The 26,666-nt window shown below is 39.8% G+C and overlaps 1 protein-coding gene across 3 annotated transcripts in view; it reads right to left on the bottom strand.

The window, feature by feature from the left end:
* Positions 1-458: 458 nt before the first annotated feature.
* Positions 459-26,666, bottom strand: part of atp6v0a1b (ATPase H+ transporting V0 subunit a1b) — a 45,359-nt gene continuing 19,151 nt past the window's right edge. For 2 of the 3 annotated variants that reach the window (XM_039666614.2, XM_039666615.2), the window contains exons 18-22: positions 19,647-19,841; positions 14,205-14,222; positions 10,865-10,982; positions 10,605-10,776; positions 459-2,467 (exon numbers count right to left, since the gene is read on the bottom strand). In XM_039666614.2, the coding sequence (XP_039522548.1) occupies positions 2,374-2,467; positions 10,605-10,776; positions 10,865-10,982; positions 14,205-14,222; positions 19,647-19,841 (597 nt within the window). In that variant the 3' untranslated portion in view covers positions 459-2,373. The remainder of the gene's footprint in view (positions 2,468-10,604; positions 10,777-10,864; positions 10,983-14,204; positions 14,223-19,646; positions 19,842-26,666) is intronic. The other variant, XM_039666616.2, reaches the window with a different exon arrangement.

The following is a 26,666-nucleotide window of genomic DNA, read 5'->3' as shown; positions in this document are numbered from 1 at the left end:
GTTCATTCTCATATTACGCATGCAGCATGTTTGAGCTTCATCAAGAACCAATGAGGTTCATTCTCATGTGGTATGCAGCACGTTTGAGCTTCCGCAGGAACCAATGAGGCATCAAGCATCAATCTGTAGGGTTGATTTTATGTTTGCCGATCAATATTAAATAAAATTCTAAATTCAATCTATTCATCATGTAAAGCGATTGAGTCTTGTCTGGAATTTTGGACTAAACCCCTTGATATGGATTAGCTGCTTGGACTGTCAATGGAGGAACAGAAGTCTCTCAGATTTCATTTAAAATATCTTCTTTGGAACAAAAGTCTTACGGGTTTGGAAGGACAGGGTGAGTAAATGATGACATTCCATTTTTCATTTTGGCGTGAACTAACCCTTTAATACCAACGATCAAATGTGTTGTAGAGAACGAAGAGTCCTAGATCTAAAATAAACACTGACATGAGTTTATTGTCCCCAGATATTTAATTGTCGAATTTAGGAGGAACAGGGTTTCACACTGAACAACAAACATCTTTGACTGTTTTGATTGTATAAGCCATACTGAAATGTTCAATCATGCACACTTTTTTCTGCAAGTGAAAGACCTGCCACATCACCACAGCAAAACAATAAAACACTGCAACAAATAAATAGATAATGAATCTTTTACATATTATTTCCACATTGATATGTTTCACTTTTAAGCAAGACAAACTTGTCCACCAAACATTGACATATTTTACTAGCTGTGGCTGAGATACATTTATTGCTGTTAAAGTCCCCTGTAGTCAAAAATGTTATCCCTTAAAACTCACCAAAATGACATATATAAACGTTTTTTTTCATGTGATTTGTCTTTTATTAACATCTTAAAATAGCTTGAATGTAACTCTACACCCTTTCTTCATTTAATATACGCAGACCCATGAATATGCATATTAGCCCTGCCTCCACTCACTCAAACCAGCTCAGCGATCCACTCGGGCAACTTGTATAATCGATGTTTCAGAATGGTAATGCATTTTATGTATCGCTCTCTAAAACATCGAACGCGCAACATAACGGTAATTAATATGATTAGCCTGAAGCCTGGCTGATGTTACACAAACCATGTTCCCATTTGCCATCTAGTCAGACAGCTGCCTTCTAAAAATCTGTATCCTTATAAACACTGAACAACTTAGGATGTCAGTGAAGAAAGGCTTATAGACATCGTAATATACATCATAAAGATAATTGACCTGCTATATTGCTAAATGTACCGGATTTTTCATGTCAACAAAAAATATATATACCAGAATGACCTGGCTTCTCTAACCACAGTTAATGATATGCTAAAGACTGCCGGCATGTTGACGTGATTGGTTACAAGGTAGTTTGTGACATCAGATACGCCAGCGTTTTCCATTCGCATTTTCAAGACTGTCTTTGGTTCACTGGAGTTTTAAGGAGAAAATACTCAGCAATGGTGTTGACTTTGCACATAGTTTGTCTTAAAGCATATTAAAAACACCACATGACCACAAACTCCACACTTGATTTTCACCACAGGGGGTCTTTAATTCAGTAACAGGATGTTCACCCATACTCTGTTAAATGTCGCTTTTTTTATGACTAGCTGCAATGTGGGATATACTGAGAGCTAGTTTGACTCGAGTTTGAGATATCCATAAAACCATTAATTTAATCTGCCCCTTCAAAACAACACAAATACAGTAGAATGTTTTGTGGAAAGACACAAGTGCAGAATTACATCAGCAGGGAAACCACAACATTCATTAGTGTTTATCTATAGATCCATTGTCATTTAAACATAAAGGCTAGGCTTACTGGTTGTTTTAGATGTAAATGCAGGTTTTCATGGTTAGATGTGATAGCTAAGCTTGGAAATCTGGAAATATCCGAATCTAAAAACGAAACATTTTAAACATGTAAAAGTCATTAAAATTTCTATAGTGAACATAGTTTATTCCAGTTATGCTCTTTTCTAGCTAGATGTGACTCTTTTTGAATGCAGTCTGTAGAATGATTCAAAATAATTCATTAAGCCTAGATTTCCAATCACGATTCATTACAGATTTTAATTTCGGTCACTATGAGCATACGACGTTTTACACGTTGGTTGATTTATATCCATATGATACAACCATCACATCCAGACTGTTTTGAGGGACTGTTTACAGAAAGTTGGGCAATAAATCTGGGAGAAAGGCTTACAGAACTCCACATCTCAAAAACACCCTAGAAAATGTGCATTTAGAGGTCAGGGGTCACATTTTACAAACACTTCACCAGACAGCACTGCTCCTGAAGAGGACAGGGTGAGAGAAGATCCATGCAGAAGTGGGAATTGATGATATTTGATGGAGTTGTAGTAGCTCATTCATCAAATCGACCCTCCAAGATACTCTCAAAGGAAAACGGGACAAACTTGAAGCCCTGTCCTGTGTAGAATTTGTTCTGGAACTCCACCCTAAATGACAGGAAAAACAGGACAAAAGAACACAGTGTCAGAGCAGGACATTTAATACAAAAAACACCTGTGGATTCCTGTTGACAACAATATACTTGCATCTTTATTTAAAGTATGTTTGTGGTAATTTCCTCAAAAGAAAAAGGGTGTTGAAGTAAAAGAGTGAGAATCGGGGTTGGGTTGTAAGACCATATGAGGAATGTGTCAGCCGGTGGTCTCATACACAGTCTCAAGCACACACCGCAGCGCTAAAACACACATATACTTGGAAAACATTAAAAAGTCTCCTATGACTTCATTTAGGCAGCATTTATTTGTTTAAAAATACAGTAAAACAGTAATATTGTGAAAGATCATTTAATTTATGATAACAGTTTTGTAATATATTTTCAAATGTAAATTTATTCCTTGTTTGGGCAATGCTGAATTTTCATCATCATTACTCCAGTCTTCAGTGTCACATGATCTTTCAGAAATCATTCTAATATGATGATTTGGTGCTTAAAAAACATTTGATTCTTAATATTTTTCTGAAAACAGTGATTAAATTTTTTTCCCCAAAATTCTTTGATGAATAGAAAGTTCTGTTTCAGCAATTGCTGAACAAAAGTATTGTTTTCTTAATACCACACCAAGGGCTATATTTAACAACAGCTTGAACCAGCTATTTTTGCCATTAAAAAAATATTGTCAGAATTTACTGAAGACACGCAGTGAAAAATGTGCGCTCAAAAGCCATGGACACATTTATTTTTTCGGCTGAGTTTCCCTTTCAGACCAGACTGATCTCATGAAATGGCGTATGTAGGCAGTGGTGGAGGAAGTACTGAATCTCAGTACTTAAGTAAAAAGTACAAATATCCAAATAAATATTTACTTTAGTAAAAGTAGAAGTAACACAATGACAACCATACTTAAGTAAAAAGTACCTGATAAAAGTATTTGCATAACAATTTATTCTCTTAATGTCTATTTTCTAATGATTAATAAAACATTTAATTCTAACTCATTCAACTTAATACTCCTATAATGATGTTCAATAATGATGGGAAAAAAAATAGTTGTCACCATTTCTGAAACAAGCTTGCAATTAGGCAATATAAACCATGCTTATCATTACTATATGTTAATAACTATGTTTGGCAGTAAACGCGATTAATTTATGGTGTTATTCTGAACCTCTTGGCTTGCCATAATCCTAACCAAACGTATATTACACAAAGTGCGTTTCCTATGCACGTAAAAACTAATTTTCGTGTATAAATTGCACGATAAACGCACTGCGTGCGAGATGCATTTAGTGTGACCGGGTTGATATATCTATATGGCAACCAAACGTCACTGGTGAGACAAACATGCAATGAACGGACGGTCAGATTACGTTTTGGCAGGGGAAAAACTGTTCAGAAAATGTAATGAAAATGTAACAGAAGTTGTAGAAATGTAGTGAAGTAGAAAGTATAATAATTGCTGCAAAATGTAACGAAGTAAAAGTAAAAAGTATGCACTATTTATTTTACTTAAAAATGTACTTAAGTAAAGTAACAAAGTATTTGTACTTCGTTACATTCCACCACTGTATGTATGACATTTCACCAATTCGTATTTCCATTTTTGGCATGCTATCAACACGCATAATCACTTTTCAGCGTGTTTATGAACGCCGTTGACTTAACGTTACACATTTAATTTTGCGGCTGAGTTTCCCTTTCAGACCAGACTGATCTCATGAAATGGCGTGTGTATGACACGACAATTCGTATTTCCATTTTTGGCGTGCTATCAACACACATAATGCTGTTCAGTGTGCTTATGAACACCGTTGACTTAACGTTACATTACTGTATATATAAACATATGACCTACCCCAACCCCGTCCCTAAACCAACCCGTCACTGGGGTTAATACGATTTACCATCTTCCCCTACCATCCAAGGAAAAAAAACATCACTCCCCAGATGTACATCTACATTTTGATCGCTCGGACATTCAACGCCGTGTACATACACGCGGAATCACTCAGACATTTAACGGCGTAGAAATACACGCATACATGCGGATAACTCTAAATGCGTATAGATAACACGCCACTTGACTTGAAAGTGTATGCGTGTATGTTTACGCAAAAGTCATGATGTCATGTTGCTTTCAGACGCAAAATTTATGGGAGGAATTTTTTTTTATGAATCATGCAAAGTGATGCGCTGGTCAATTTACAGGTATTTGCGGAATTATTCGGCCACAAATACCTCTCCGTGCTGACCAAAGCACCCAGTGAACGAACAATAGCGCCGTTTGGTTGGTCGGACGGAGAGACAAACATGTGGCTCGACGAAGCTCTGAGAATGCCTCCTCGTCGATGCATCCTCTCACACTCAGGTCCTTCAACAGGTCAGCCAGGTATGCCTGTAACACAGTCATAGTGACCTGCTGCTTGAAACGCTATCCCACCAGCGTTAAAGTGGTTATGCATGGCTTAGAGGGGAGAGTTGGTTTGCAAACTCTTGGTTTGAAAGATAGCTTGCGAGCATAGCATGACCTGTTGCATCATCGAATTCCCCCGATAGTCGAATATATCGATATCGAAGGCGTAAAGACACGAGAAGTATATGGTTTCCCCCATGAACGAGATAACTCATGGAGGACTTCAGAGAAGGGGAGAGGCCGCTGTTGTGGTACCTCCTCCTGGCCACCAGACAGAAATTGGTGTTCCAGTTTAGAACATTTGGGGGTTTCTTAAGTAACCACCTCAAATAATGAATAATTCACTTTTTTTCCTTTCCCTTTTCACTTGTTTGTCAGAGTAAGAGAATAAAGAAAGAATTGTTTTCTTTTTCTTGTTCTTTCTTTCCCTAGGCAGTTTACACACTGCTTAGGGAAAACTAACTCCTTGCAGAGACACAGATAGGGCTTGAATCACACACACACACACACAGTATGGGTCTAAGATGCAAAATACCTGTCGATGCAATTGTGGCACATCTTATTATAGCCTCTGACGAGCTTGCATTCCAGTGATTTCATTGTCCAAGTGCCAATTCCATTGACGTGTTACACGCATATTAACACCGCTAGTCAACACAAAAAGTGTTCCCAGAGCGCTGATTCAAGCGCAGCACTAAGTGTAGCTTTTGAAAGAGAACACTAATTACCATAATGGTGAGTTCAAACAAAAACCATTTTCAACATGACTTTGGGAAATGAGTGAATGCAACTAGAGAAAGATAACTACAGATATGGAGGAAATGAGTGAAAGGTCTATCAACCCTTTCACACGTAAGTTTAAAATATTCTATCTGACCCCCCCCTGCGTGAGTTTTTCAAGGTGACCGTTATTTAGAACTTGTCACTTTAATGTTTCCATGGTGACGCGTCATTGCTTGTGATGTGACACAGAGCAACCACAACACAGCGCTGAGGCTATGTTTACACGGAAACGATTCTGAAGAGAAAACGCAAAAGTGGCGTTGCGTCATCACTTTTTATTCTGCGTTTAGACGAGCGTTTTGGGTGGGAAATCTGCATTCAAATGGTGACGTAAAAGTGTGTGAAATTCAATGTAGTATGCACTTCAGGCGGCTAGGAGTGCATACTACAACAACACGCGCCTGCGTACAACCTTCACAGTCAAGCAGACTTTTGCGTTTTTACCGTTTACACGGGAATGCGGCGGTGGAGCGTTTTTAAGATTTCCACTCTGGAGGGTGGTTTCACTTTTTTGCGTTTTTAAGCCTCAAAAACGCTGTTGTCGTGTAAACGAAAGGCACATCTGATAAAATATTTTTACGTTTTCACCCGCGAGCGTTCTCGTGTAAACAGTGCCTGAATGAATGATGATCTGCTTTTATGTATTTTTTTTTATTAAAAATATTCACAAATGTATTAGCTATATCATGAAACACTGATATTCCGATTGTCAAATATGTGCAAGTGGATGGGTTTTGTTGTTTAAACATCTTTATAACGATCAAGTTAGTTGAGCTGTATGCACAATGGGTTTCGCCATTTTAGTTTCAGAGAAACAGATCTGTTGGATTTACAACGTCAATTCCGCCACTTCTCACGAAATACATGAAAGTAAGTGCCCAGATAGCAAACTGACATTGAATCAACGTGGAAATATGACATCGAAACAGCGTTGATCTGACATTGTTTTGCTCATCGAATTAACGTTGTACCAACGTCAGACGCGTCAATCTTTCAAAACTAACGGAAAATCAACTTGAAATCAACGCGTTGTTTCAACGTTATGAAAGCAAACCAATTTTCGATTTTCATTTAGCTTTGAAGAATGCCGCGTCTGACGTTGGTTTAACGTTAATTCGATGAGCAAATCAACGTTGTTTCAATGTCATGAGAGACGTCGTTTCCACGTTGATTCAATGTCAGTTTGCTGTCTGGGTGGCCGGTGACCTGGGAGAAAAATAGGGTCAAATGTAAAGCTACTTACACGATGTGTATCTGATATGAATAAAAACGTGTCATCTTATTAAAATTGAAAGGATTATTATTGCCGCTTCCATAGACATCAATGTGTATTTTACAAACTCAAAATCATTGTTTTGCTAGTACTTATGTGTATTTAAATGTCTGAAACCTAAAATAAACATTATGTGGTTGAAAACACTCAATAGTTGTGATATGACAGGACCAAAGACTATAAACAGAACTGAGCGCGTCCATCTCTGGCTCAGCGCCAGCCAACGCGTGAGTCGCGAGAGCAAGTTTGAATTAAGCAGTCAATCACATGATGCACTAACCGATCTAATCACACCGGTGTGGTCGTATGCTCCAGGGACCAGCCAAGACTGATCACACCGGTGTGATCGTACCATAGACTGTAAAAAAAGATGGACGACGCCCCTTCGCTCTTTTCCATCAGAGAGAACTGAAGCCGCCAGTGTCTCGATATGACGCTGACATCTTGGAACTTGAGTCTGCGCACTTGCGTGTTTCGGGACCAGTCACGCGCAGTCGTGAGCAGGAAGTAAAGCGGCGAAATCAAGGCCGCGCCCTCATTTTTGCTGAATCAAACGCAAGCACATGCCCCGCACTTTCATTAAGTGTCCTCTGTCTGCTTCGTTCTCCTCCAATGATGTCTGCTGATTGCAGAACCTCATTAAAATAAGGTAAATACAACTACTAACCACATAATCAACATTATTAAAAAAAGTCTGCTGATGCTTCAGTGACTACCTCGCACAGAGAACCTGTCAATCAAAGCTGTCAATCATGATGTCAGAGCACCATTTTTATCATCACATAACTAACTAAAAACAAACTTATTTTAAAAACAAACACTTGAAATTACATCAACGTGATAGAAACTACAGTAAATGACAGAAACTATCTTTGGAAAAAGGATATGTGAAGTGTAATTTAATTGTTTAGTTGGTCTCGCGTCCCATTGAATAACATGGGGAGGCGGGGGTTATGAGCTATACTAGGACCGGTCACAGGGGGGCGATCGAGACGTTTTGGCTTCACTTTTGAGGGCTTGTGCGGCACGCTTGGGTCGTACGTGTGAAACGGTTAAGAATTGCCCCGCCTCAAAAACTCCTTTTCTCTGCTTGACAAAAAGGCACTCAAATCAATCAATTACTTTAAACTTAGGTTCTCTGAGTAACTAAGGCAGAGTATGTGAATAGTACACATCACTAGATCTTTACAATTAAGTTACATCATTAAGTAAAGTTAGAACAACTGTTGGATTTTACAGTGTATCAGTTCAAATCCTGTATAATCAAATATTACACATTATAGACAAGTTAAACAAACACACAAAGCACTCTTTTGACATCCATGCAGAAAGTTCTTCTTGCAAAGATTATATTGAATTATTTTTTCATATAAGCATTTTTGCCTTTTTAAAACTTTCATATCATTAAGCATATCATTGTTATCTGGGCCATTTCTCATACTTTGTCTATTGTTGGAACATTTTTCAATTTCTACAGGTTTATCCGAGGATAAGGAGTGAAAATAAGCTGTAATCACACATTCCGTCACTATCAGCGGCTCATAGATAAGAGTGTTTAGATTTGCAGTGTAGAGAACATATTTTTGAACTGAAGGTTGAGATTTTTAGGAAGGTAATGTCCAGTCAAAACTTTTGAAATTAAACAGAAAGCTGTGAATGAGTGATTGTGTGCATGACAAGGGCTTTTCTGAGGATTTGCAAGGTTCCTCGGGGGGTTAGTCAACGAGAACAAAGTTATTGCTGTTCCATTTATGCTGTATATATCCAGAAGCTTTTAAAACTTAAAGGAAACTGGAAAATGCTTTTGCATTAAAGGACAAGTTTGGTATTTTACAATTAAAGCCCTGTTTTAACATCGTTTCTGATGAGACAGAATGGTTAAGATTGTTTTTTAGACAAATGCTGCTGTCCCGAGAATTTTCGGATTCTGTGGTGGCACCCCCACACCTCTACAATGGTAGCATAGGTGCACAGGAACAATCCTTCATAAAACACATAAAACTTTAGTTTACAAAGACGTGAAACTCAGAGTGGTCTGGGGTGTTCATTGACATGCTCACCCAAAAATCACTGCAAAAGATGCTTTTCAACAGGTGTTTTACCATTCTTAGTAAAACTGTAGACCTATTTTTCCGAACGCCTAACAACCGTACATTCTTCCGTTGAGAGCTTGAATAATAGACACTCCAGCCCAGTTGGTGGCGATAATGCGCCTTTGCCAATTGCAAGCGAACCACTTGTATAGTGTAGCCTACGATACCGCGACTGCATAAGACTACAGAAAGAATACAAACAACCCCATTTCCGTTTCCGACGGCGGAGTAATACCGTACATCACAGAACACACAAACAGTGTGGATTTTTGCTTTATTAGAATCTCTTTATGCAGCTTGAGTGGAATAAATTGCAAAAGTTTAATGCCTAGAGTCAAGGGTTTAGAACAAACCCTAAGCTGAATGTTTGGGCAATGGAAAGGCAGTTCTGCCTTGCAATAATAAAATAAAATCAGTTATCAGGACATAAAAGTTATTCTTAAGAGGAAGTGATATGTTTACCATTCCTCTTCACACTCTTTACCTCTGTAGAACATTTCAGAATGACATAATCTAGACTTTCAAATATTAACAGAAAAGTATGGCGAGGATAGAGCGATAAAAAAAAACAGTTATAGAAGAGACTAATCCTCTTAGCTGTTCTGCTCCATTCATCCATAGATTTTTTGATAACATAATTTCAATCATGACAACATAGATTTGGCATTTTAATGGATATGACAATATTAATGCATTTGGTCTTATTGGACTAGATTAAAGATTTTATATAAAGTAAGACACTCATATTACTTATGAATGGGAGAATGTGCAGCGCACAATATGGTGGAATAAGTCCCACCTTCTAAATAAGAGAGCCAATCGCTGATTGGTAAAGTCATCGCATCACTGCAGCTGCAGTTATAAACTCCAGTTGCTATTGAAACAATCTGTGTTCTGTGACGCGTAATTATTCTTCAGCCTGCGCAAGCGCCGGAAACCTCCGGAAGTGATCTCTTGCGCGGTTGCGAAAAAACAACAACAACGTTGCCTGTTGATATATCGAAATCGTCTTCCACTGCAATTTCCTGTGTATCTAAATATGTTTAGATCTTCACAGTGAAGGGTAACACTTCTAAAATCTCTGTGTAAACAATCTCGCGCGAGAGATCACTTCCGGGGCTTTCCGGCACGCTTGCGCAGACAGAAGCGCCCTCGCCCTGAGAGTACTTGGACGTGACTGTGATTACAAGAGGTAAAAATGCCCTTGAGGTAAGCTAAAACATATCAAAAAAATACATTCAAAGTGAACTATCCCTTTAAAAGACACTGACTTTAGACTAGGTTTTTGCTGGTCTGTGGTGGAATTGTTTTCTGAAACTGTAAAATAGCACCAGAGAACATATGTGCCTGAACACGCCTCCTCTTCGCTGAACCGCTCCCGGGAGGGCCAAGATTTAAATGGGCCCCAAGATAGAGTTTCATGACTGAACAAGACATATAGCTCAGGTGCTATTTTAGAGTGAAGTCTTCATAAAATCAACACAAATTAGATCAATTGTTTGAATTTAAAATTAATTTAGTGTTTTATTTATATGTGGTCACACTGCCTAAATCAGTATCTCACCAATGCAAGCGCAGAGCATGCAGGAATGCAGACAGTCCCTCCATGATGAGTAAGATGCACACTGTTAGTGTAGCAAAAGCAGAGAAAATGATCGACAAGCCAAAGAATCCGCCACCACTCCGAGAGGACAACCCAAGGCGCATCACCATTCCCCAAAGAACCTCAGATAACTCTGATATACAGAAAAAGAGAAAGGTATATTTCAACAAGCCAGTGGATATGCTGTGGATATTTGTGTGTGTGAGTGTGTGTGCACTTACGAGCATGAGCCAAACTAAGGGCCCAGAGCCGCAGGTACGAGGCCGTGTTGGAGATGCAGCCCAAGCAGTACTCTATAGTGTGAATGGCCTGATGAACAGCCATATCTCCAAAGTTAAACTGCAGACAAAAAGAGAAAACCCGGATAGAGTCAATATTGATCTATGAATGTAGGAAATTTGTACTTGGTGCTTTTGTTTGCCATGCGTTTATCTTATAAAGCCATCATGTCTCTTCAGGCTACTTCTACATTAATCCGGATACATTTGAAACCTGTTTCGTTTCAAAATGCTCTCTGTCGGCACGTGTTTATCAAGCATTTTCCAAAAGTTTCTCGTCCACACACTGAAACGTCGGAAAATGCTTGAATTAACATTCTCAGTTCATACATTGCCTGGGAACCAGACTCATTACATTGCTAATGCCACACTACACTGTTTGAGGAACGTAGTGTAATATTTTTACGTGCTATATTTGTTATTCAAATACTGATTATCCACACACTTCCATTTGCACACAGCTGAACATATATTGTGTGTTTTTCTGTGCATATATTCTTTTAATATTCTGCTCTTGAACTTCTGCAAGTACTGGAAGCTTCTTAACTGAAGTAAATGTTTTTTCGCGAATATGCGCATACTTGGCCAGTGAAGTGTTTTCAGATTCTAAAATGATAAACGAGCATTAGAAGGAAAACTGTCTTTTCCTTAATTCATCTTCACTTTCCATCATAATATTTTCATATTGTTTAAGCTGCATTGAGTCATTAGTGTTGAGAACAATAGAACTGTGAGGAGTGTGATGTCAGTGATCTGTTTCCTGTCTTTTTTCTTCCACATTTGTTATAAAGATCACAGATCCTCTTTTGTCAAGTTATGGGCGGTGTATATACACAACCATTGTTCTGTGAAGAGTCTTTAATTAAGTTAATTTCATAATAAAAGTAGAAGGTTGCAATGAACCTGCATCCCAAGACCCTGAAAAGCAGTTTGGACACTGGAGACAGGATGGATGGAAATTCAGAGTGCTATATACTATATAAACTCACCTAAAGGATTATTAGGAACACCATACTAATACTGTGTTTGACCACCTTTGGCCTTCAGAACTGCCTTATTTCTATGTGGCATTGATTCAACAAGGTGCTGAAAGCATTCTTTAGAAATGTTGGCCTATATTGATAGGATAGTGTCTTGCAGTTGATGGCGATTTGTGGGATGCACATCCAGGGCACGAAGCTCCCATTCCACCACATCCCAAAGATGCTCTATTGGGTTGAGATCTGGTGACTGTGGGGCCATTTTAGTACAGTGAACTCATTGTCATGTTCAAGAAACCAATTTGAAATGATTCAAGCTTTGTGACATGGTGCATTATCCTGTTGGAAGTAGCCATCAGATGATGGGTACATGGTGGCCATAAAGGGATGGACATGGTCAGAAACAATGCTCAGGTTGGCCGTGGCATTTAAACGATGCCCAATTGGCACTAAGGGGCCTAAAGTGTGCCAAGAAAACATCCCACACACCATTACATCACCACCATCAGCCTGCACAGTGGTAACAAGGCATGATGGATCCATGTTCTCATTCTGTTTACACCAAATTCTGACTCTACCATCTGAATACCATCCAATACCAATACAATACCATCTGAATGTCTCAACAGAAATGGAGACTCATCAGACCAGGCAACATTTTTCCAGTCTTCAACTGTCCAATTATAGTGAGCTCTTGCAAATTGTAACCTCTTTTTCCTATTTGTAGAGGACATGAGTGATACCCGGTGGGGTCTTCTGCTGTTGTAGCCCATCCTCCTCAAGGTTGTGTGTGTTGTGGCTTCACAAATGCTTTGCTGCATACCTCGGTTGTAACGAGTGGTTATTCCAGTCAAAGTTGCTCTTCTATCAGCTTGAATCAGTCGGCCCATTCTCCTCTGACCTCTAGCATCAACAAGGTATTTTCGCCCACAGTACTGCCGCATACAGGATGTTTTTCCCTTTTCACACCATTCTTTGTAAACCCTAGAAATGGTTGTGTGTGAAAATCCTAGTAAATGAGCCGATTGTGAAATACTCAGACCGGCCCGTCTGGCACCAACAACCATTCCACGCTCAAAATTGCTTAAATCACCTTTCTTTCCCATTCTGACATTCAGTTTGGAGTTCAGGAGATTGTCTTGCCCAGGACCACACCCCTAAAAGCATTGAAGCAACTGCCTATGATTGGTTGATTAGATAATTGCATTAATGAGAAATTGAACAGGTGTTCCTAATAATCCTTTAGGAGAGTTTACATACTTATGCACGCCTGCATATTTATGATAAACTGGAATCCGAACATAGCCTTACTATATGGACAGCACTTCAGCTGGAGTCCATCAATATGTCCAGGATGTTCCTGCTCAGGTGGTCAAAGTTTCTGTCCAATAGAAATAGGGCTTACTTGGCAACATTAGCAATACAATTGAGGGAACGTTGATGTCAGGTGTGTTTATCACGAGGGAAAACACAGGACTGATCATTACTTGTGAAGTTTGGCTTGGCAGGGGCTGGTTTCCCTTTTCCACTTGACTCTTTTGTCTAGCATGCCGAACGGCCCAAAAGCCATCATGGAAAACCTGACGTAACACTCTCATTGTTCTATAACAGAGGTGTGTTATCAGGATATCAAAGGAACCTGAAGTCCAAGGCTATTGAGTGACTCATAGTTTGTATTAACACGATATCAAGCAGACTACATAATTTTAACAATTGAGTGTAGAAATAACTGTCTCACTAAGAAACAGCAGGGAAGTGTATCCAAGAATGATCTTTCCATTCATCTATCATTTTTTTCTCTTCACTATTGCCACCCACTGATAAGGCATTCAATCACATTCTCTAGATCACACTGATGGCGGAAATCCTTTTGCTTGTTTTCACAATTTTTTTAAGAATTTAAATTATGAAACTCTAGAGTAAATTTGATTGAGATTAGGTTTCATGACATCCACATCCATTACATAATTTATTCTTTGCGGGAAGTGTAACTTGCAGGGATGTGTGTATTGTAGTACTGCGGGATGCAAACAGACTTTTCTCAGTTTTTAGTCAGAACCAGAAACAATGTTTACACTTTTGATTGAACAAGTTTTTGAAAGAGATTTACATTTTGAGAAAATTACTTAAATTCTTTGAGTTTATTTTATATTTAAAGTGTGTCTATAATTATGAGAAGCTGTTCATTTTTATAAATCATTACAATTTTGTTTGAATGAATATTTATTATAAATCCTTTTTATGAATAAATGAAACATGAGAAAGATTGTATGCAAATATAACAATACAGAAATGTTTCTTACCGGTTCTTCCTCCGAATGCTTGAAAAGAAGAGAAAAGAGTTTTAGATAAACAAATCAGAAAGAATAGTATCAATGTTTCTAATTCAATTACTGTGGAATTAATAGTGATACATTTTAATGGATACCACTGAAAGGCAGATCAAAGGTTACAGATCAGACAAATAAAAACTGCAATCTGTTAGAACACTTAAGTGGGTGTGTGATGTACTGTATGTGTATAGCATTCTACTGCACTTATACTAATAGACTGCTATACAATATTCAGATTATTTGTGCATGCAGGATCATGTCCGTGTGTTTGCACTCACTTTCCCATCTCAGTAGATAAGGATCTACGCAATTATCTTACACCACAAACAATCAATGCCATGTGTGGATAATACCCAAGACTCAGTCATAACTCATAATGTTCATCATAATCATAAATTACAGAAAGGTTAAATTATGATGGCCATAAATAATTACTTTTTCAAAACAGTTTCAAAACTACATTGCATTCCAAAATGATTGAATCCCCATTTGGCTAACTTACTGCTTCCACTGTGTCTTAAACAGACCACACATCAAGTGATGACACTAACATTTAATAATAAAAAAGGAAGCAACTATTTGCACAAAGTGCAAATAACGGCAGTTGCTATGTACACTAAGTGTACATAGCAACAAAAAGTATTTTCTTAGCACTAAGTGCAAATAGAAGACTATTTTAGATTTTAGAAATGCTGTTTTAGATTAAAGTCGGCATGAAATCAAATTTGACAAATCTTCTTTTTATATGTAATATTTTAGTGTTTATTATAAATACTTTATCTGTGCATTTCATTATTTTTTTTTAAAATTCATATACCCTTATAATCTTTAATCAAAGACATTACCGTTCCCTCTCCCCTCGAAGCGACCTCTGTTCTCTTTCGGTCATGTGCCATGGCGAAAGGGTGCGGCCAGATCCTATGAGGGTGTGGCTATCAGTGCACCGCCTCTCAGAGAATCGCATTTAAATCTGCCTCCATTTTGTTTGCAACGCCCAACCTCCAACGATCCAATCAATTCCCGAAGGACGAAATCAAGCCCCGCCCTACATTTTTTTTTCGAATTTCAGAAGCCGTTTCACTCAGATATACATCACATCAAGGAAAAAATGACAATCTCAACTTCCTTTTCATGCCGACTTTAAGTGGAAATAGTGATAGATGGAAATAGTAGTTAAATGAAATTTATACAGTGTATTGTGTATTATAATCTCAGTGTATTGTAATAATATAAAACATTATGCAATAATAATAACATATTCAGTGTATATGATAATGCATCCAACAAATGAGTGAATCGGAAGTGAACTGAACGTTATGCCACCCAAATATAAGAACGTTAAGACAACGTGAATTATATATTTTTTTTATTAAAACAGTTATTGTATAAATCACATATTATGCTGTGTTAAAAAATGAATAAAAAAAAAAATTCAATGACTTTTCCAAAACTTTCTGGGTCTTTTTATTTTTTTCAAAACCTTTCCAGGCCTGGAATTTGCATTTTTCAAATTCGATAACTTTTCCAGTTTTTTTTTCCAAATGTACGAACCCTGATGATTACATTAATAAAGGATGCTGCCTTATTTGGCTATCACGTGTCCCTCTCCCTAAAGCCCTCCCCTATACAAATACCCCTAACCATATTGAAGCAGATTCAATATGGAAAGTAAAGGTGTCCTCGAAGGTCCAAAAAGGGAGTCATGGTTTTGAGTATGATAAAATGAGCTGTACGTGTCACAGTTGATGTGGACACCACATCAAATTTCAATTCAAGGCCAATTAAATTCAACCCGTATTTCCCACTATCGAATGCCCGTAAGGCATTTTGTTTCCACTTTTTGAAATATAATTTCCATTTTCGAATATTTTCTTTTTTTAATGTAAAATGAACATCTTTCTAAGCTGCATGCGATGGGAAAAGGGAGAAGAATGAGTTCAGAAAAAGGTCAGTCATGTCAAAAACTAATGCCAACCACCGATCTCTCCACACCACTTCTCCTGTTATCACGTTATTTTTTTAATTTTGTCTTCTCAATCAGACAAAGTTTGCGCGAAGTTTGTGCAAATAGCATCTGCTAACAAGATGGACTATTCATAAATAAATAAAAAAAAACACTCCATAATAATGTATATGAATGTGTTGTTCAAAATAACAAGTTATCGCCCTTTATCTTGCCCACAAATAAAATCTAGTTGGCTAAGGGTTTGTTTACACGACAACGATGTATTAAAAACACAAACGTTTTTTCTTTGTGTTTTTTGGTGTCAAAACGATCCATGTTCACGCGGATCTGCGAAAATGACTAAAAACGCTGTATTATGTCAGGCCAGTAGTTGGCGATGGTACTTTGTAAAGACACACTACACACCTATGGACTGAACACGTAATACTCATTCGTATGACGTCACAGCTTTCACAAATTCACGTTTTTGTAGCTTACACAGAAACGATAACTGTATAGTTTTTTTTTTAATTCACTTTGAAACCAGATTTCACAAATTTGCGTTTTCAGGCAAATTTGCGAATTCTCCACCCCCTCGTCAATTCAGACCCTCGTCAGTATTTCGTTCACCCTTTTATTGATGGACAATGTTACATTGTGTGAAAGATTATTTGCTTCAAGTGAGAATGTTTTAGTGTGAAATTGAACAGTATATGACAATGTTGTTTTCAATTTAAAACATTTGCACAAAGCAAGCCGATACACTTTCCCATGTTGATAAGAGCATTAAAATGGGAAAAAATAATGTGACAAAAAGAAATCAAGAGACATTTAGAATAGATAAAAATGTCAGATTAATCGCGAGTTAACTATGACATTAATGCGATTAATGGCGATTAAATATTTTAATTGTTTGACAGCACTAATTATTATATATATATATATATATATATATATATATATATATATATATATGAAGAGCTCTTTTCCAAAACGCTATAAATCCATTTCAATAGTTTTCAGGAAAACTACATTTTTTACCTAGACCCACACATTTTGTGAATATTCAAATTATCCTGTTTAAATGTTTTATTGGTTCAGTCTGAACATTTTGAACAATAATTATTAAATCAAACAACAATATTGTTAATGATAATTTAAAAGTTAATTTTATTTTTTTCCAAAACGCTATAAATCCATCCATTTTTTGTATCATTTTTAGTAAAGTCATTTTTAGTAAAGAGTCAAACCTCAAACAAATAGTACCAATTTCAACATATGCATGAAAAAAAAAACGAATTATTAAAAATGATCAATAAATGATAACGATATTCAAAAAAGGGATGGGCACCCCTCCAGCGCATGCACACACACACAGGCTACATAACATGTGAGCAAAGCGGAGCAGCATGACGCTTAAATATAAGTAAAAAAAAAAACAAAAAACAAAATAAACATAAAATATACGTTTCACATTTGTTTTTAATAATATTACATTACTTATTTTTATTATTTCATCTATGTTGAGTAGGCTATGAAAAGGGAACCGCATGAGATGAGTAAGAAAGGATCAACATTCAAAAGCTGCCCAATATCGGAAAATATTTGGAGTGCGTCAGACATGATTTTGACCACTTATTAAGTTTTGTTTTGTAGAAAGCTTGTAAATTTCGTTTCATATAAATTGTATCTTCATTTTAATAAATGTTTCATCGACAAATTGACTGGATTAATACATTAGAAGTAAATATCAGACAATATAATCAGGACACAGAGGCGCGCAGGTGAACCGGAGCGCGTCTCATAATATGAACCGAAACACCGCAATGCTTGCCTCACACAGGCCTGAGAACTAAGCTACAGAAAGCTTTAAATATCTACTTTTAAACAAAACAATTAAAAACTAAAATAAATTGGCAACTCTCTGCGTATGTAGGCTAATTCGAAGTATGCGTTTCTATAGGCCTATGCGCGTTCACTGCGAAGATGGCGAGTAAGCATCATCAACTTTATCTTTGTTGCTGACACTGACAGAAAACACTAGTTTATTAATAAACAATTCAAATGTTTCATGCATAATCATTACTTTTTGCCGGTTCTTTGTGGCAAGCTTTATGCATACGTTGAAATGCGGAATAGGCAATTAAAAACGCTCATATGGTTTCTCTCCCATTTAATTAAATCAATATATGTGATTACTGATAATACAAATGGCTTAAATGATCTACTACTAGTCGACTAGAAAACTAGGACTCATTTTGAGGAATAAATGAACATAATAAACCTCTGTTCAGAGTGCCGCCGTGCTGGATTGTGTAGAGCGCTCATTGAATTTGAGGATTTATCGTGTTTAGGCTAAAAACAGGGCTGGCGCTTATCGTGGTTTGGAAAGAAACTGTATCTTGCAGTACATTTTAAACAAGGAAATATAGCGATTTGGCATGAAACGTTGATGGAGCAGTGAAAGGGTTCTGTCCACAGCAGAATGACACGACAAACTCATTTTTTTTAAAAATGGCGTTTAACGCGTTTTGGAAAAGAGCTCTTCATATATATATATATATATATATTAGAAGTATAATTATTTATATATAGTTATATAGATTTGTTTGTATTGTGACATTATTTTCATAACAATTAAGTACCTTTAATATTTCAACTGTAATGCATTTGGTTTTATTTTTGGAGTTAATTATAATTCCCATAACTCGCAAAAAGTATTATCATTAGATTCTTATCACTGTAATTTAGTAATTTTTACAGCATTACAGTAAAAAATTATTAAGTACAATATTTGTTTTATTTGAATCAGCATTAATGATAAGTCTTACAACATTTGCTACCATGGTCAATTTATACAGGTCTTAAAAGCAGGCTTCATTGTCTTTATGCATATCATTTCATATATATATATATATATATATATATATATATGACCTGGAAATGTTTGAGACAGGTTTTATTCACAGTATCTAAAACATCATTGCACCAAGAAAGCAGCTTTCATTCATTCAAGTGTATTTTCCTTATCTTGTTTTTAATCTGCTCAGCACATGATAGAACACACGGTCAAAAGTTAAGACAGGGGATGAAAATATTTAGCACATTCCAGTGGTCGGTATGTTTGGAATGGATGAGTCAGGCTAACAGGGTCTCTGTGAGGAGTTGCTCCTCTGTTTACATTTCTCAAATCATTGTGGGATAACAAATTGCTTAACCATCTTTCATTTACTAAGTTGTACGTTTAATTGGTAGTTTAAAAACTATAGTTTTTTTTCTATTAATCTTGATCTCACTGCACTCCACCAACAACATCTCACAAGTAAACGTCACTCTAGTCAAGTTTTTCTGTGTGACACCAAAACATCTCTCAGCTGTGACTAGATTGTGATCAGATTGTATTTTTATGTATATTAATAAGGAATAAACACAATGTAGAGCTGGCTGACATCACAGACTCCACCCACCTCATCTCCTTCCTCTGAGTGCTGTGAGAGCTGGTCGTGGTCAATGATCTCCGCCTCGTCCTCCGTAGGCCCGTTTCCGACCCGGACGCCACCGAATTTCTGCGTGCCCTGTTGGGTGAGTCCGGTGGGTGAGCTGGTGCCTGTCTGCTCTAAAGTTTCTAGATTCTCTGCAGGTCTTGCCTCCCTCATCTGGGACTAAATACAAACAAGGTCTGTGTGGCTATCAGCATGCCATGGGCCGCCTAAGTGTTTGCTGTGTCTGGTACGGCTGCTTGGGGCACCTACCAAACACGATGGAGCTATACCTGTCAATCACACAGCTGCCGGCCCTCACAAAAGGTTCAAAAACGGTTCAGCTAACTGCATTTAACATACATTTAAACTAGAATCCTTTGGGTTTTTTTATATTCAAATTAACATGCATTTTAATGTCTGAAAACATTACTTACAGTTCACGCTTAAAGGGATAGTTGACCCAAAAATGTTTAGTCTGTCATCATTTACTCACCCTCAAGTTGTTTCAAACCTGAGTTTCTGTATTCTGCTGAACACAAAAGAAGATATTTTGAAGAATGTCAGAAACCAAACAGTTGATGAGCCCATAGTATGAAAAAAAAAAAAAAAAAAACCCTGAAAACTATGGAAATCAATGGGGCCCATCAACTGTTTAGTTACAACATTCTTTTTAAAATATCTTCTTTTGGGTTCAGAAGAAGAAAAAATAATAATTCAGGGTTCAATTAACTTGAGAGTGAGAAAATCATAACAGTATTTTCAGTTTTGGGTGAACCTTTAAGCATATTCTTTTAAAATATTTAGTCCACGCATAATTATTAGGCAAGTCGATGTTCTGATCATGTTTTTTTTCCAAGCACATTTTACTAATTCCAAAATAACTTAATAACTATTGTTCATTTAGTATACAATCATTTATAAGTGATATATAATTGTAAACAAGGGCTGGAATTGAAGAAAAAACTAAAAAACACAGTATTTTCAGTTGGTTAGTTAGCAGGGTTTCTTTTATGGGCCAACCGATAAGCCCAAGATAGAATAGAATAAAAAAGAACATCATAAAATATACAAACATAACTTTTGGCTGCCACATTTGAAATCTCTGGGGTATTTTTTGTACTTTGAGGGAGGATTTACAATATTTGGATGGAATTGATTTCACCATATTAGAACCTAGAAATGTAAGCCTTGTTAAGTTAAATATCTTTGTTGTTTAGGGTGTTCTTCCACATTAATCCTACAAATGTATCTATTTTACTTAAATAATAATATCATCATCAATAATCAGTATTCTCAGCGCTAAAACGGTCCTTTGAATGGAAATGATCTGTGACCTGTTCTCTTTTTTTTTTTTAGCTATCCTAAACAGTCTTCCTGTTGTAAATTCTTTAAGCATGGTAGGTGCCCCATTGGGCCAAACCAGAGTTGACTCTTCCTTCACAATCTCATGTGATCCTATCTACAGATGAAAAAAACATGCACAATTCTACTCTATCAAACAGACATACACTGCTGTTCAAAGGTTTGGGATCGTACGACTTTTTAAATGTTTTTAATGTTCTCTTATGCTCACCAAATCTAAAGTACATTCATTTGATTAATGATACAAACAAACAGGAATATTGTGAAATAATATTACAATTTTAAATAACTGTTTTATATTTGAATATATTATAAAATGTAATTTATTCCTGTGATCAAAGCTGATTTTTTCGCATCATCATTACTCCAGTCTTCAGAGTCACATGATCCTTCAGAAATAAATCTAATATGCTGATTTTCTCCTCAAGAAACATTTAATATTATTATTATCAATTTTGAAAACAGTTTTTTTTCCCCAGGATTCTTAGATTAATAGAAAGTGAAAATAAAATGGCATTTTTCTGAAATAGAAATATTTTGTAACATACACTACCGCCTCAAAAGTTTGGGGTCAGTACAAATTTATTAATTTTGGAAATAAATGAATGTTACAGCATAATGTTACAAAATATTATATTTCAAATAAATGCTGTTCTTTTGAACTTTCTATTAATCAAAGAATGAAAAAAAAAACTAATTGCACACAACTGTTTTCAACAATGATAATAATAAGAAATGTTTCTTGAGCAGCAAGTCAGCATAGTCAGCTGAAGACTAAAGTAATGATGCTGAAATTCATCCCTGAAAACTGGAATAAATTAGATTTAAAAATATATTCAAAAAGAAAATATAGATAATATGTGTCACAGTCTTCGTCTTCACCTGTTTGTCCCGTCAGCAGCACTACACTTCCCAGGATCCTCTCGTCACCCTATCCCGTGTTCACTCCCTCATCAGCCACCTGTTCCTCGTCATCATCATCTGTTTCACCTGTTCTCACCCCATTATGTTTGATTATTCTGTGTATTTAGTTCCCTCTGTTTTACTCAATGGTTGTCGGTCGATGTTGTATGTTACCCGGTGTTATCCTGCCTTCCTGCCTGTATCCCTATTAAATTTATATCTTCATTGTTAATCTGGACTCCTCCCGTTCCTTCCGCCTACACTCCTGCAGTCCTGCACCTTTACCCGTGACAGATCGACCGACCACAACCAACAAAGATGGACGACCAGATGGAGGCTTTCCTCTTTGATCAGAATGGGGCCTCGTTGGAAGAATTCGTAGAGGTTTATCTTCATTTACGCCAGGACATATACTGGGAGGAGGATTTCCTGAGACTACGGTTCTGGAGAGGTTTGGACGACCCATTAGCCCAAATTCTACTTCTCGAGGACCTCCATCTGCCATTTCCCGAGTTTTTGGACAGGGCTCTGTGGGTCTGTGGGTCGTCCCTTACGGTCACACCAGTCCAGCCTGAGTCCAGCCCTGCCGAGCCCGCGCTCACCGTCAGCCCTGCCGAGCCCGCGCTCACCGTCAGCCCTGTCGAGTCTGCGCTCACCGTCAGCCCTGTCGAGTCTGCGCTCACCGTCAGCCCTGTCGAGTCTGCGCTCACCGTCAGCCCTGTCGAGTCTGCGCTCACCGTCAGCTCTGTCGAGTCTGCGCTCACCGTCAGCTCTGTCGAGTCTGCGCTCACCGTCAGCTCTGTCGAGTCTGCGCTCACCGTCAGCTCTGTCGAGTCTGCGCTCACCGTCAGCCCTGTCGAGTCTGCGCTCACCGTCAGCCCTGCCGAGCCCGCGCTCACCGTCAGTCCTTTTGAGACTGAACGCCCTTCACTGCTGGTTCCGTCCAGCTCTCCAGAGTCTGAACGCTCTTCACCGCTGGTTCCGTCCAGCTCTCCAGAGATTGAATGCTCTTCACCGCTGGTTCCGTCCAGCTCTCCAGAGATTGAATGCTCTTCACCGCTGGTTCCGTCCAGCTCTCCAGAGATTGAATGCTCGTCACCGCTGGTTCTGTCCAGCTCTCCAGAGACTGAATGTTCTTCACCGCTGGTTCCGTCCAGCTCTCCAGAGACTGAATGCTCTTCACCACTGGTTCCGTCCAGCTCTCCAGAGATTGAATGCTCTTCACCGCTGGTTCCGTCCAGCTCTCCAGAGATTGAATGCTCCTCTCCGCTGGTTCCGTCCAGCTCTCCAGAGACTGAATGCTCTTCACCGCTGGTTCCGTCCAGCTCTCCAGAGATTGAATGCTCTTCACCGCTGGTTCCGTCCAGGTCTCCAGAGACTGAATGCTCTTCACCGCTGGTTCCGTCCAGCTCTCCAGAGACTGAATGCTCTTCACCGCTGGTTCCGTCCAGCTCTCCAGAGATTGAATGCTCTTCACCGCTGGTTCCGTCCAGCTCTCCAGAGACTGAATGCTCTTCACCGCTGGTTCCGTCCAGCTCTCCAGAGACTGAATGCTCTTCACCGCTGGTTCCGTCCAGCTCTCCAGAGACTGAATGCTCTTCACCGCTGGTTCCGTCCAGCTCTCCAGAGACTGAATGCTCTTCACCGCTGGTTCCGTCCAGCTCTCCAGAGACTGAATGCTCTTCACCGCTGGTTCCGTCCAGCTCTCCAGAGACTGAATGCTCTTCACCGCTGGTTCCGTCCAGCCACCCAGAGACTGTATGCTCTTCACTGCTGGTTCCGTCCAGCCCTCCAGAGACAGTATGCTCTTCACTGCTGGTTCCGTCCAGCCCCCCAGAGACTGTATGCTCTTCACTGCTGGTTCCGTCCAGCCCCCCAGAGACTGTATGCTCTTCACTGCTGGTTCCGTCCAGCCCCCCAGAGACTGTATGCTCTTCACTGCTGGTTCCGTCTAGCCCTCCAGAGACAGTATGCTCTTCACTGCTGGTTCCGTCTAGCCCTCCAGAGACAGTATGCTCTTCACTGCTGGTTCCGTCTAACCCTCCAGAGACAGTATGCTCTTCACTGCTGGTTCCGTCCAGCCCTCCAGAGACAGTATGCTCTTCGCTGCTGGTTCCGTCTAGCCCTCCAGAGACAGTATGCTCTTCGCTGCTGGTTCCGTCTAGCCCTCCAGAGACAGTATGCTCTTCGCTGCTGGTTCCGTCTAGCCCTCTCGAGACAGTATGCTCTTCCCTGCTGGTTCCGTCCAGCCCCCCAGAGACTGTATGCTCTTCCCTGCTGGTTCCGTCTACCCCTCCAGAGACAGTATGCTCTTCACTGCTGGTTCCGTCTAGCCCTCCAGAGACGGTATGCTCTTCGCTGCTGGTTCCGTCTAGCCCTCCAGAGACGGTATGCTCTTCGCTGCTGGTTCCGTCTAGCCCTCCAGAGACAGTATGCTCTTCACTGCTGATTCCGTCCAGCCCTCCAGAGACTGAACGCTCTTCACTGCTGGTTCCGTCCAGCCCTCCAGAGACTGAATGCTCTTCACTGCTGGTTCCGTCCAGCCCTCTAGAGACTGTATACTCTTCACTGCTGGTTCCGTCCAGCCCTCCAGAGACAGTATGCTCTTCACTGCTGGTTCCGTCCAGCCCTCCAGAGACTGAATGCTCTTCACTGCTGGTTCCGTCCAGCCCTCTAGAGACTGTATACTCTTCACTGCTGGTTCCGTCCAGCCCTCTAGAGACTGTATACTCTTCACTGCTGGTTCCGTCCAGCCCTCTAGAGACTGTATGCTCTTCACTGCTGGTTCCGTCCAGCCCTCCAGAGACTGAATGCTCTTCACTGCTGCTCCCGTCCAGTCCTCCAGAGACTGAATGCTCTTCACTGCTGGTTCCGTCCAGCCCCCCAGAGACTGAATGCTCTTCACTGCTGGTTCCGTCCAGCCCTCCAGAGACTGAATGCTCTTCACTGCTGGTTCCGTCCAGCCCTCCAGAGACTGATTGCTCTTCACTGCTGGTTCCGTCCAGTCCTCCAGAGACTGAACGCTCTTCACTGCTGGTTCCGTCCAGCCCTCCAGAGACTGAACGCTCTTCACTGCTGGTTTCGTCCAGTCTCTCCGAGCCCAAGCTCTCTCCTTCGCTGGGCCCGACCAGTCCAGCCCCAGAGACCGCCCAGCCAGCGCCACAGACCGTCCAGCCAGCGCCAGAGACCGTCCAGCCTGTGCCGGAGACCGTTCAGCCTGCTTCGCCCTGGTCTCGCCCTCAGCCTGCTTCGCCCTGGTCTCGCCCTCAGCCTGCTTCGCCCTGGCCACGCCCTCAGCCTGCTCCGCCATGGCCACGCCCTCAGCCTGCTCCGCCCTGGTCTCGCCCTCAGCCTGCTCCGCCCTGGTCTCGCCCTCAGCCTGCTCCGCCCTGGCCACGCCCTCAGCCTGCTCCGCCCTGGTCTCGCCCTCAGCCTGCTCTGCCCTGGCCACGCCCTCAGCCTGCTCTGCCCTGGCCACGCCCTCAGCCTGCTCTGCCCTGGCCACGCCCTGAGCCTGCTTCGCCCTGGTCTCGCCCTCAGCCTGTTCCGCCCTGGCCACGCCCTCAGCCTGCTCCGCCCTGGCCACGCCCTCAGCCTGCTCCGCCCTGGCCACGCCCTCAGCCTGCTCCGCCCTGGCCACGCCCCTCTCAGGCCCCAGTTCGTCCCCCCTCCTTCCTCTGTTCCGCGGCGTGAGGTCACGCCTCCCGGGAGGGGGGAGTTCTGTCACAGTCTTCGTCTTCACCTGTTTGTCCCGTCAGCAGCACTACACTTCCCAGGATCCTCTCGTCACCCTATCCCGTGTTCACTCCCTCATCAGCCACCTGTTCCTCGTCATCATCATCTGTTTCACCTGTTCTCACCCCATTATGTTTGATTATTCTGTGTATTTAGTTCCCTCTGTTTTACTCAATGGTTGTCGGTCGATGTTGTATGTTACCCGGTGTTATCCTGCCTTCCTGCCTGTATCCCTATTAAATTTATATCTTCATTGTTAATCTGGACTCCTCCCGTTCCTTCCGCCTACACTCCTGCAGTCCTGCACCTTTACCCGTGACAATATGACACTATATTACTGTTTTTACAGAATTTTGTAGCCTTGGTGAGCAAAAGAGACTTCTTTTAAAAATCTTACCAATCCCAAAATTATGAACAGCAGTGAATGTACACACAAACATTCATCTATGAAGAAATTCAGGAAAGATTTTGTACTTGGCTTTGTCCCATGGCATGCTGTTAAAAACATCTGAGGAAACACAATGCTCACAGTCTATAAAACTCCAAACCCCAGTACCAGAGGACAGTTTGTTCATATATTTGTCATAGACAATAAAATAACACAAGCGTTCCTTTCAACATTCCACTTAACCCTCTACATTGCAAGTAAATCACTTGCATATGGGAGTACATTTTGAGCTGGGCAATTAAATTCTTAGATATCACTCACCAGTGACTGAGTTAGAGACTAAGAATAAGCGTAGTACAGATATTTTCATGTGCATCAGGTTGAATGTTTATTGTCTTTACAGCGCAGTTTAGAGATATCAGTGGATATGCTCAGTATTTGGCATTTCTTATTGTTAAAGTGTAGGCTAATTATACATTTAAGTACTGTGTAATATTTATGAAATACATGTACTTACTATAGGGATAGGATTGGTTTAGGATTGGTTGAATTTATAGTTATTATTAACTACATGTAATAAGGACACTGTAAATTAAAGTTACTTAGTAGTATTATTT

This window comes from Pimephales promelas, chromosome 22 (genome assembly GCF_988280905.1).
Source record: "Pimephales promelas chromosome 22, fPimPro1.hap1.1, whole genome shotgun sequence".
Lineage (NCBI taxonomy): Eukaryota > Metazoa > Chordata > Actinopteri > Cypriniformes > Leuciscidae > Pimephales > Pimephales promelas.
This window is presented reverse-complemented; position numbering and strand designations above follow the sequence as displayed.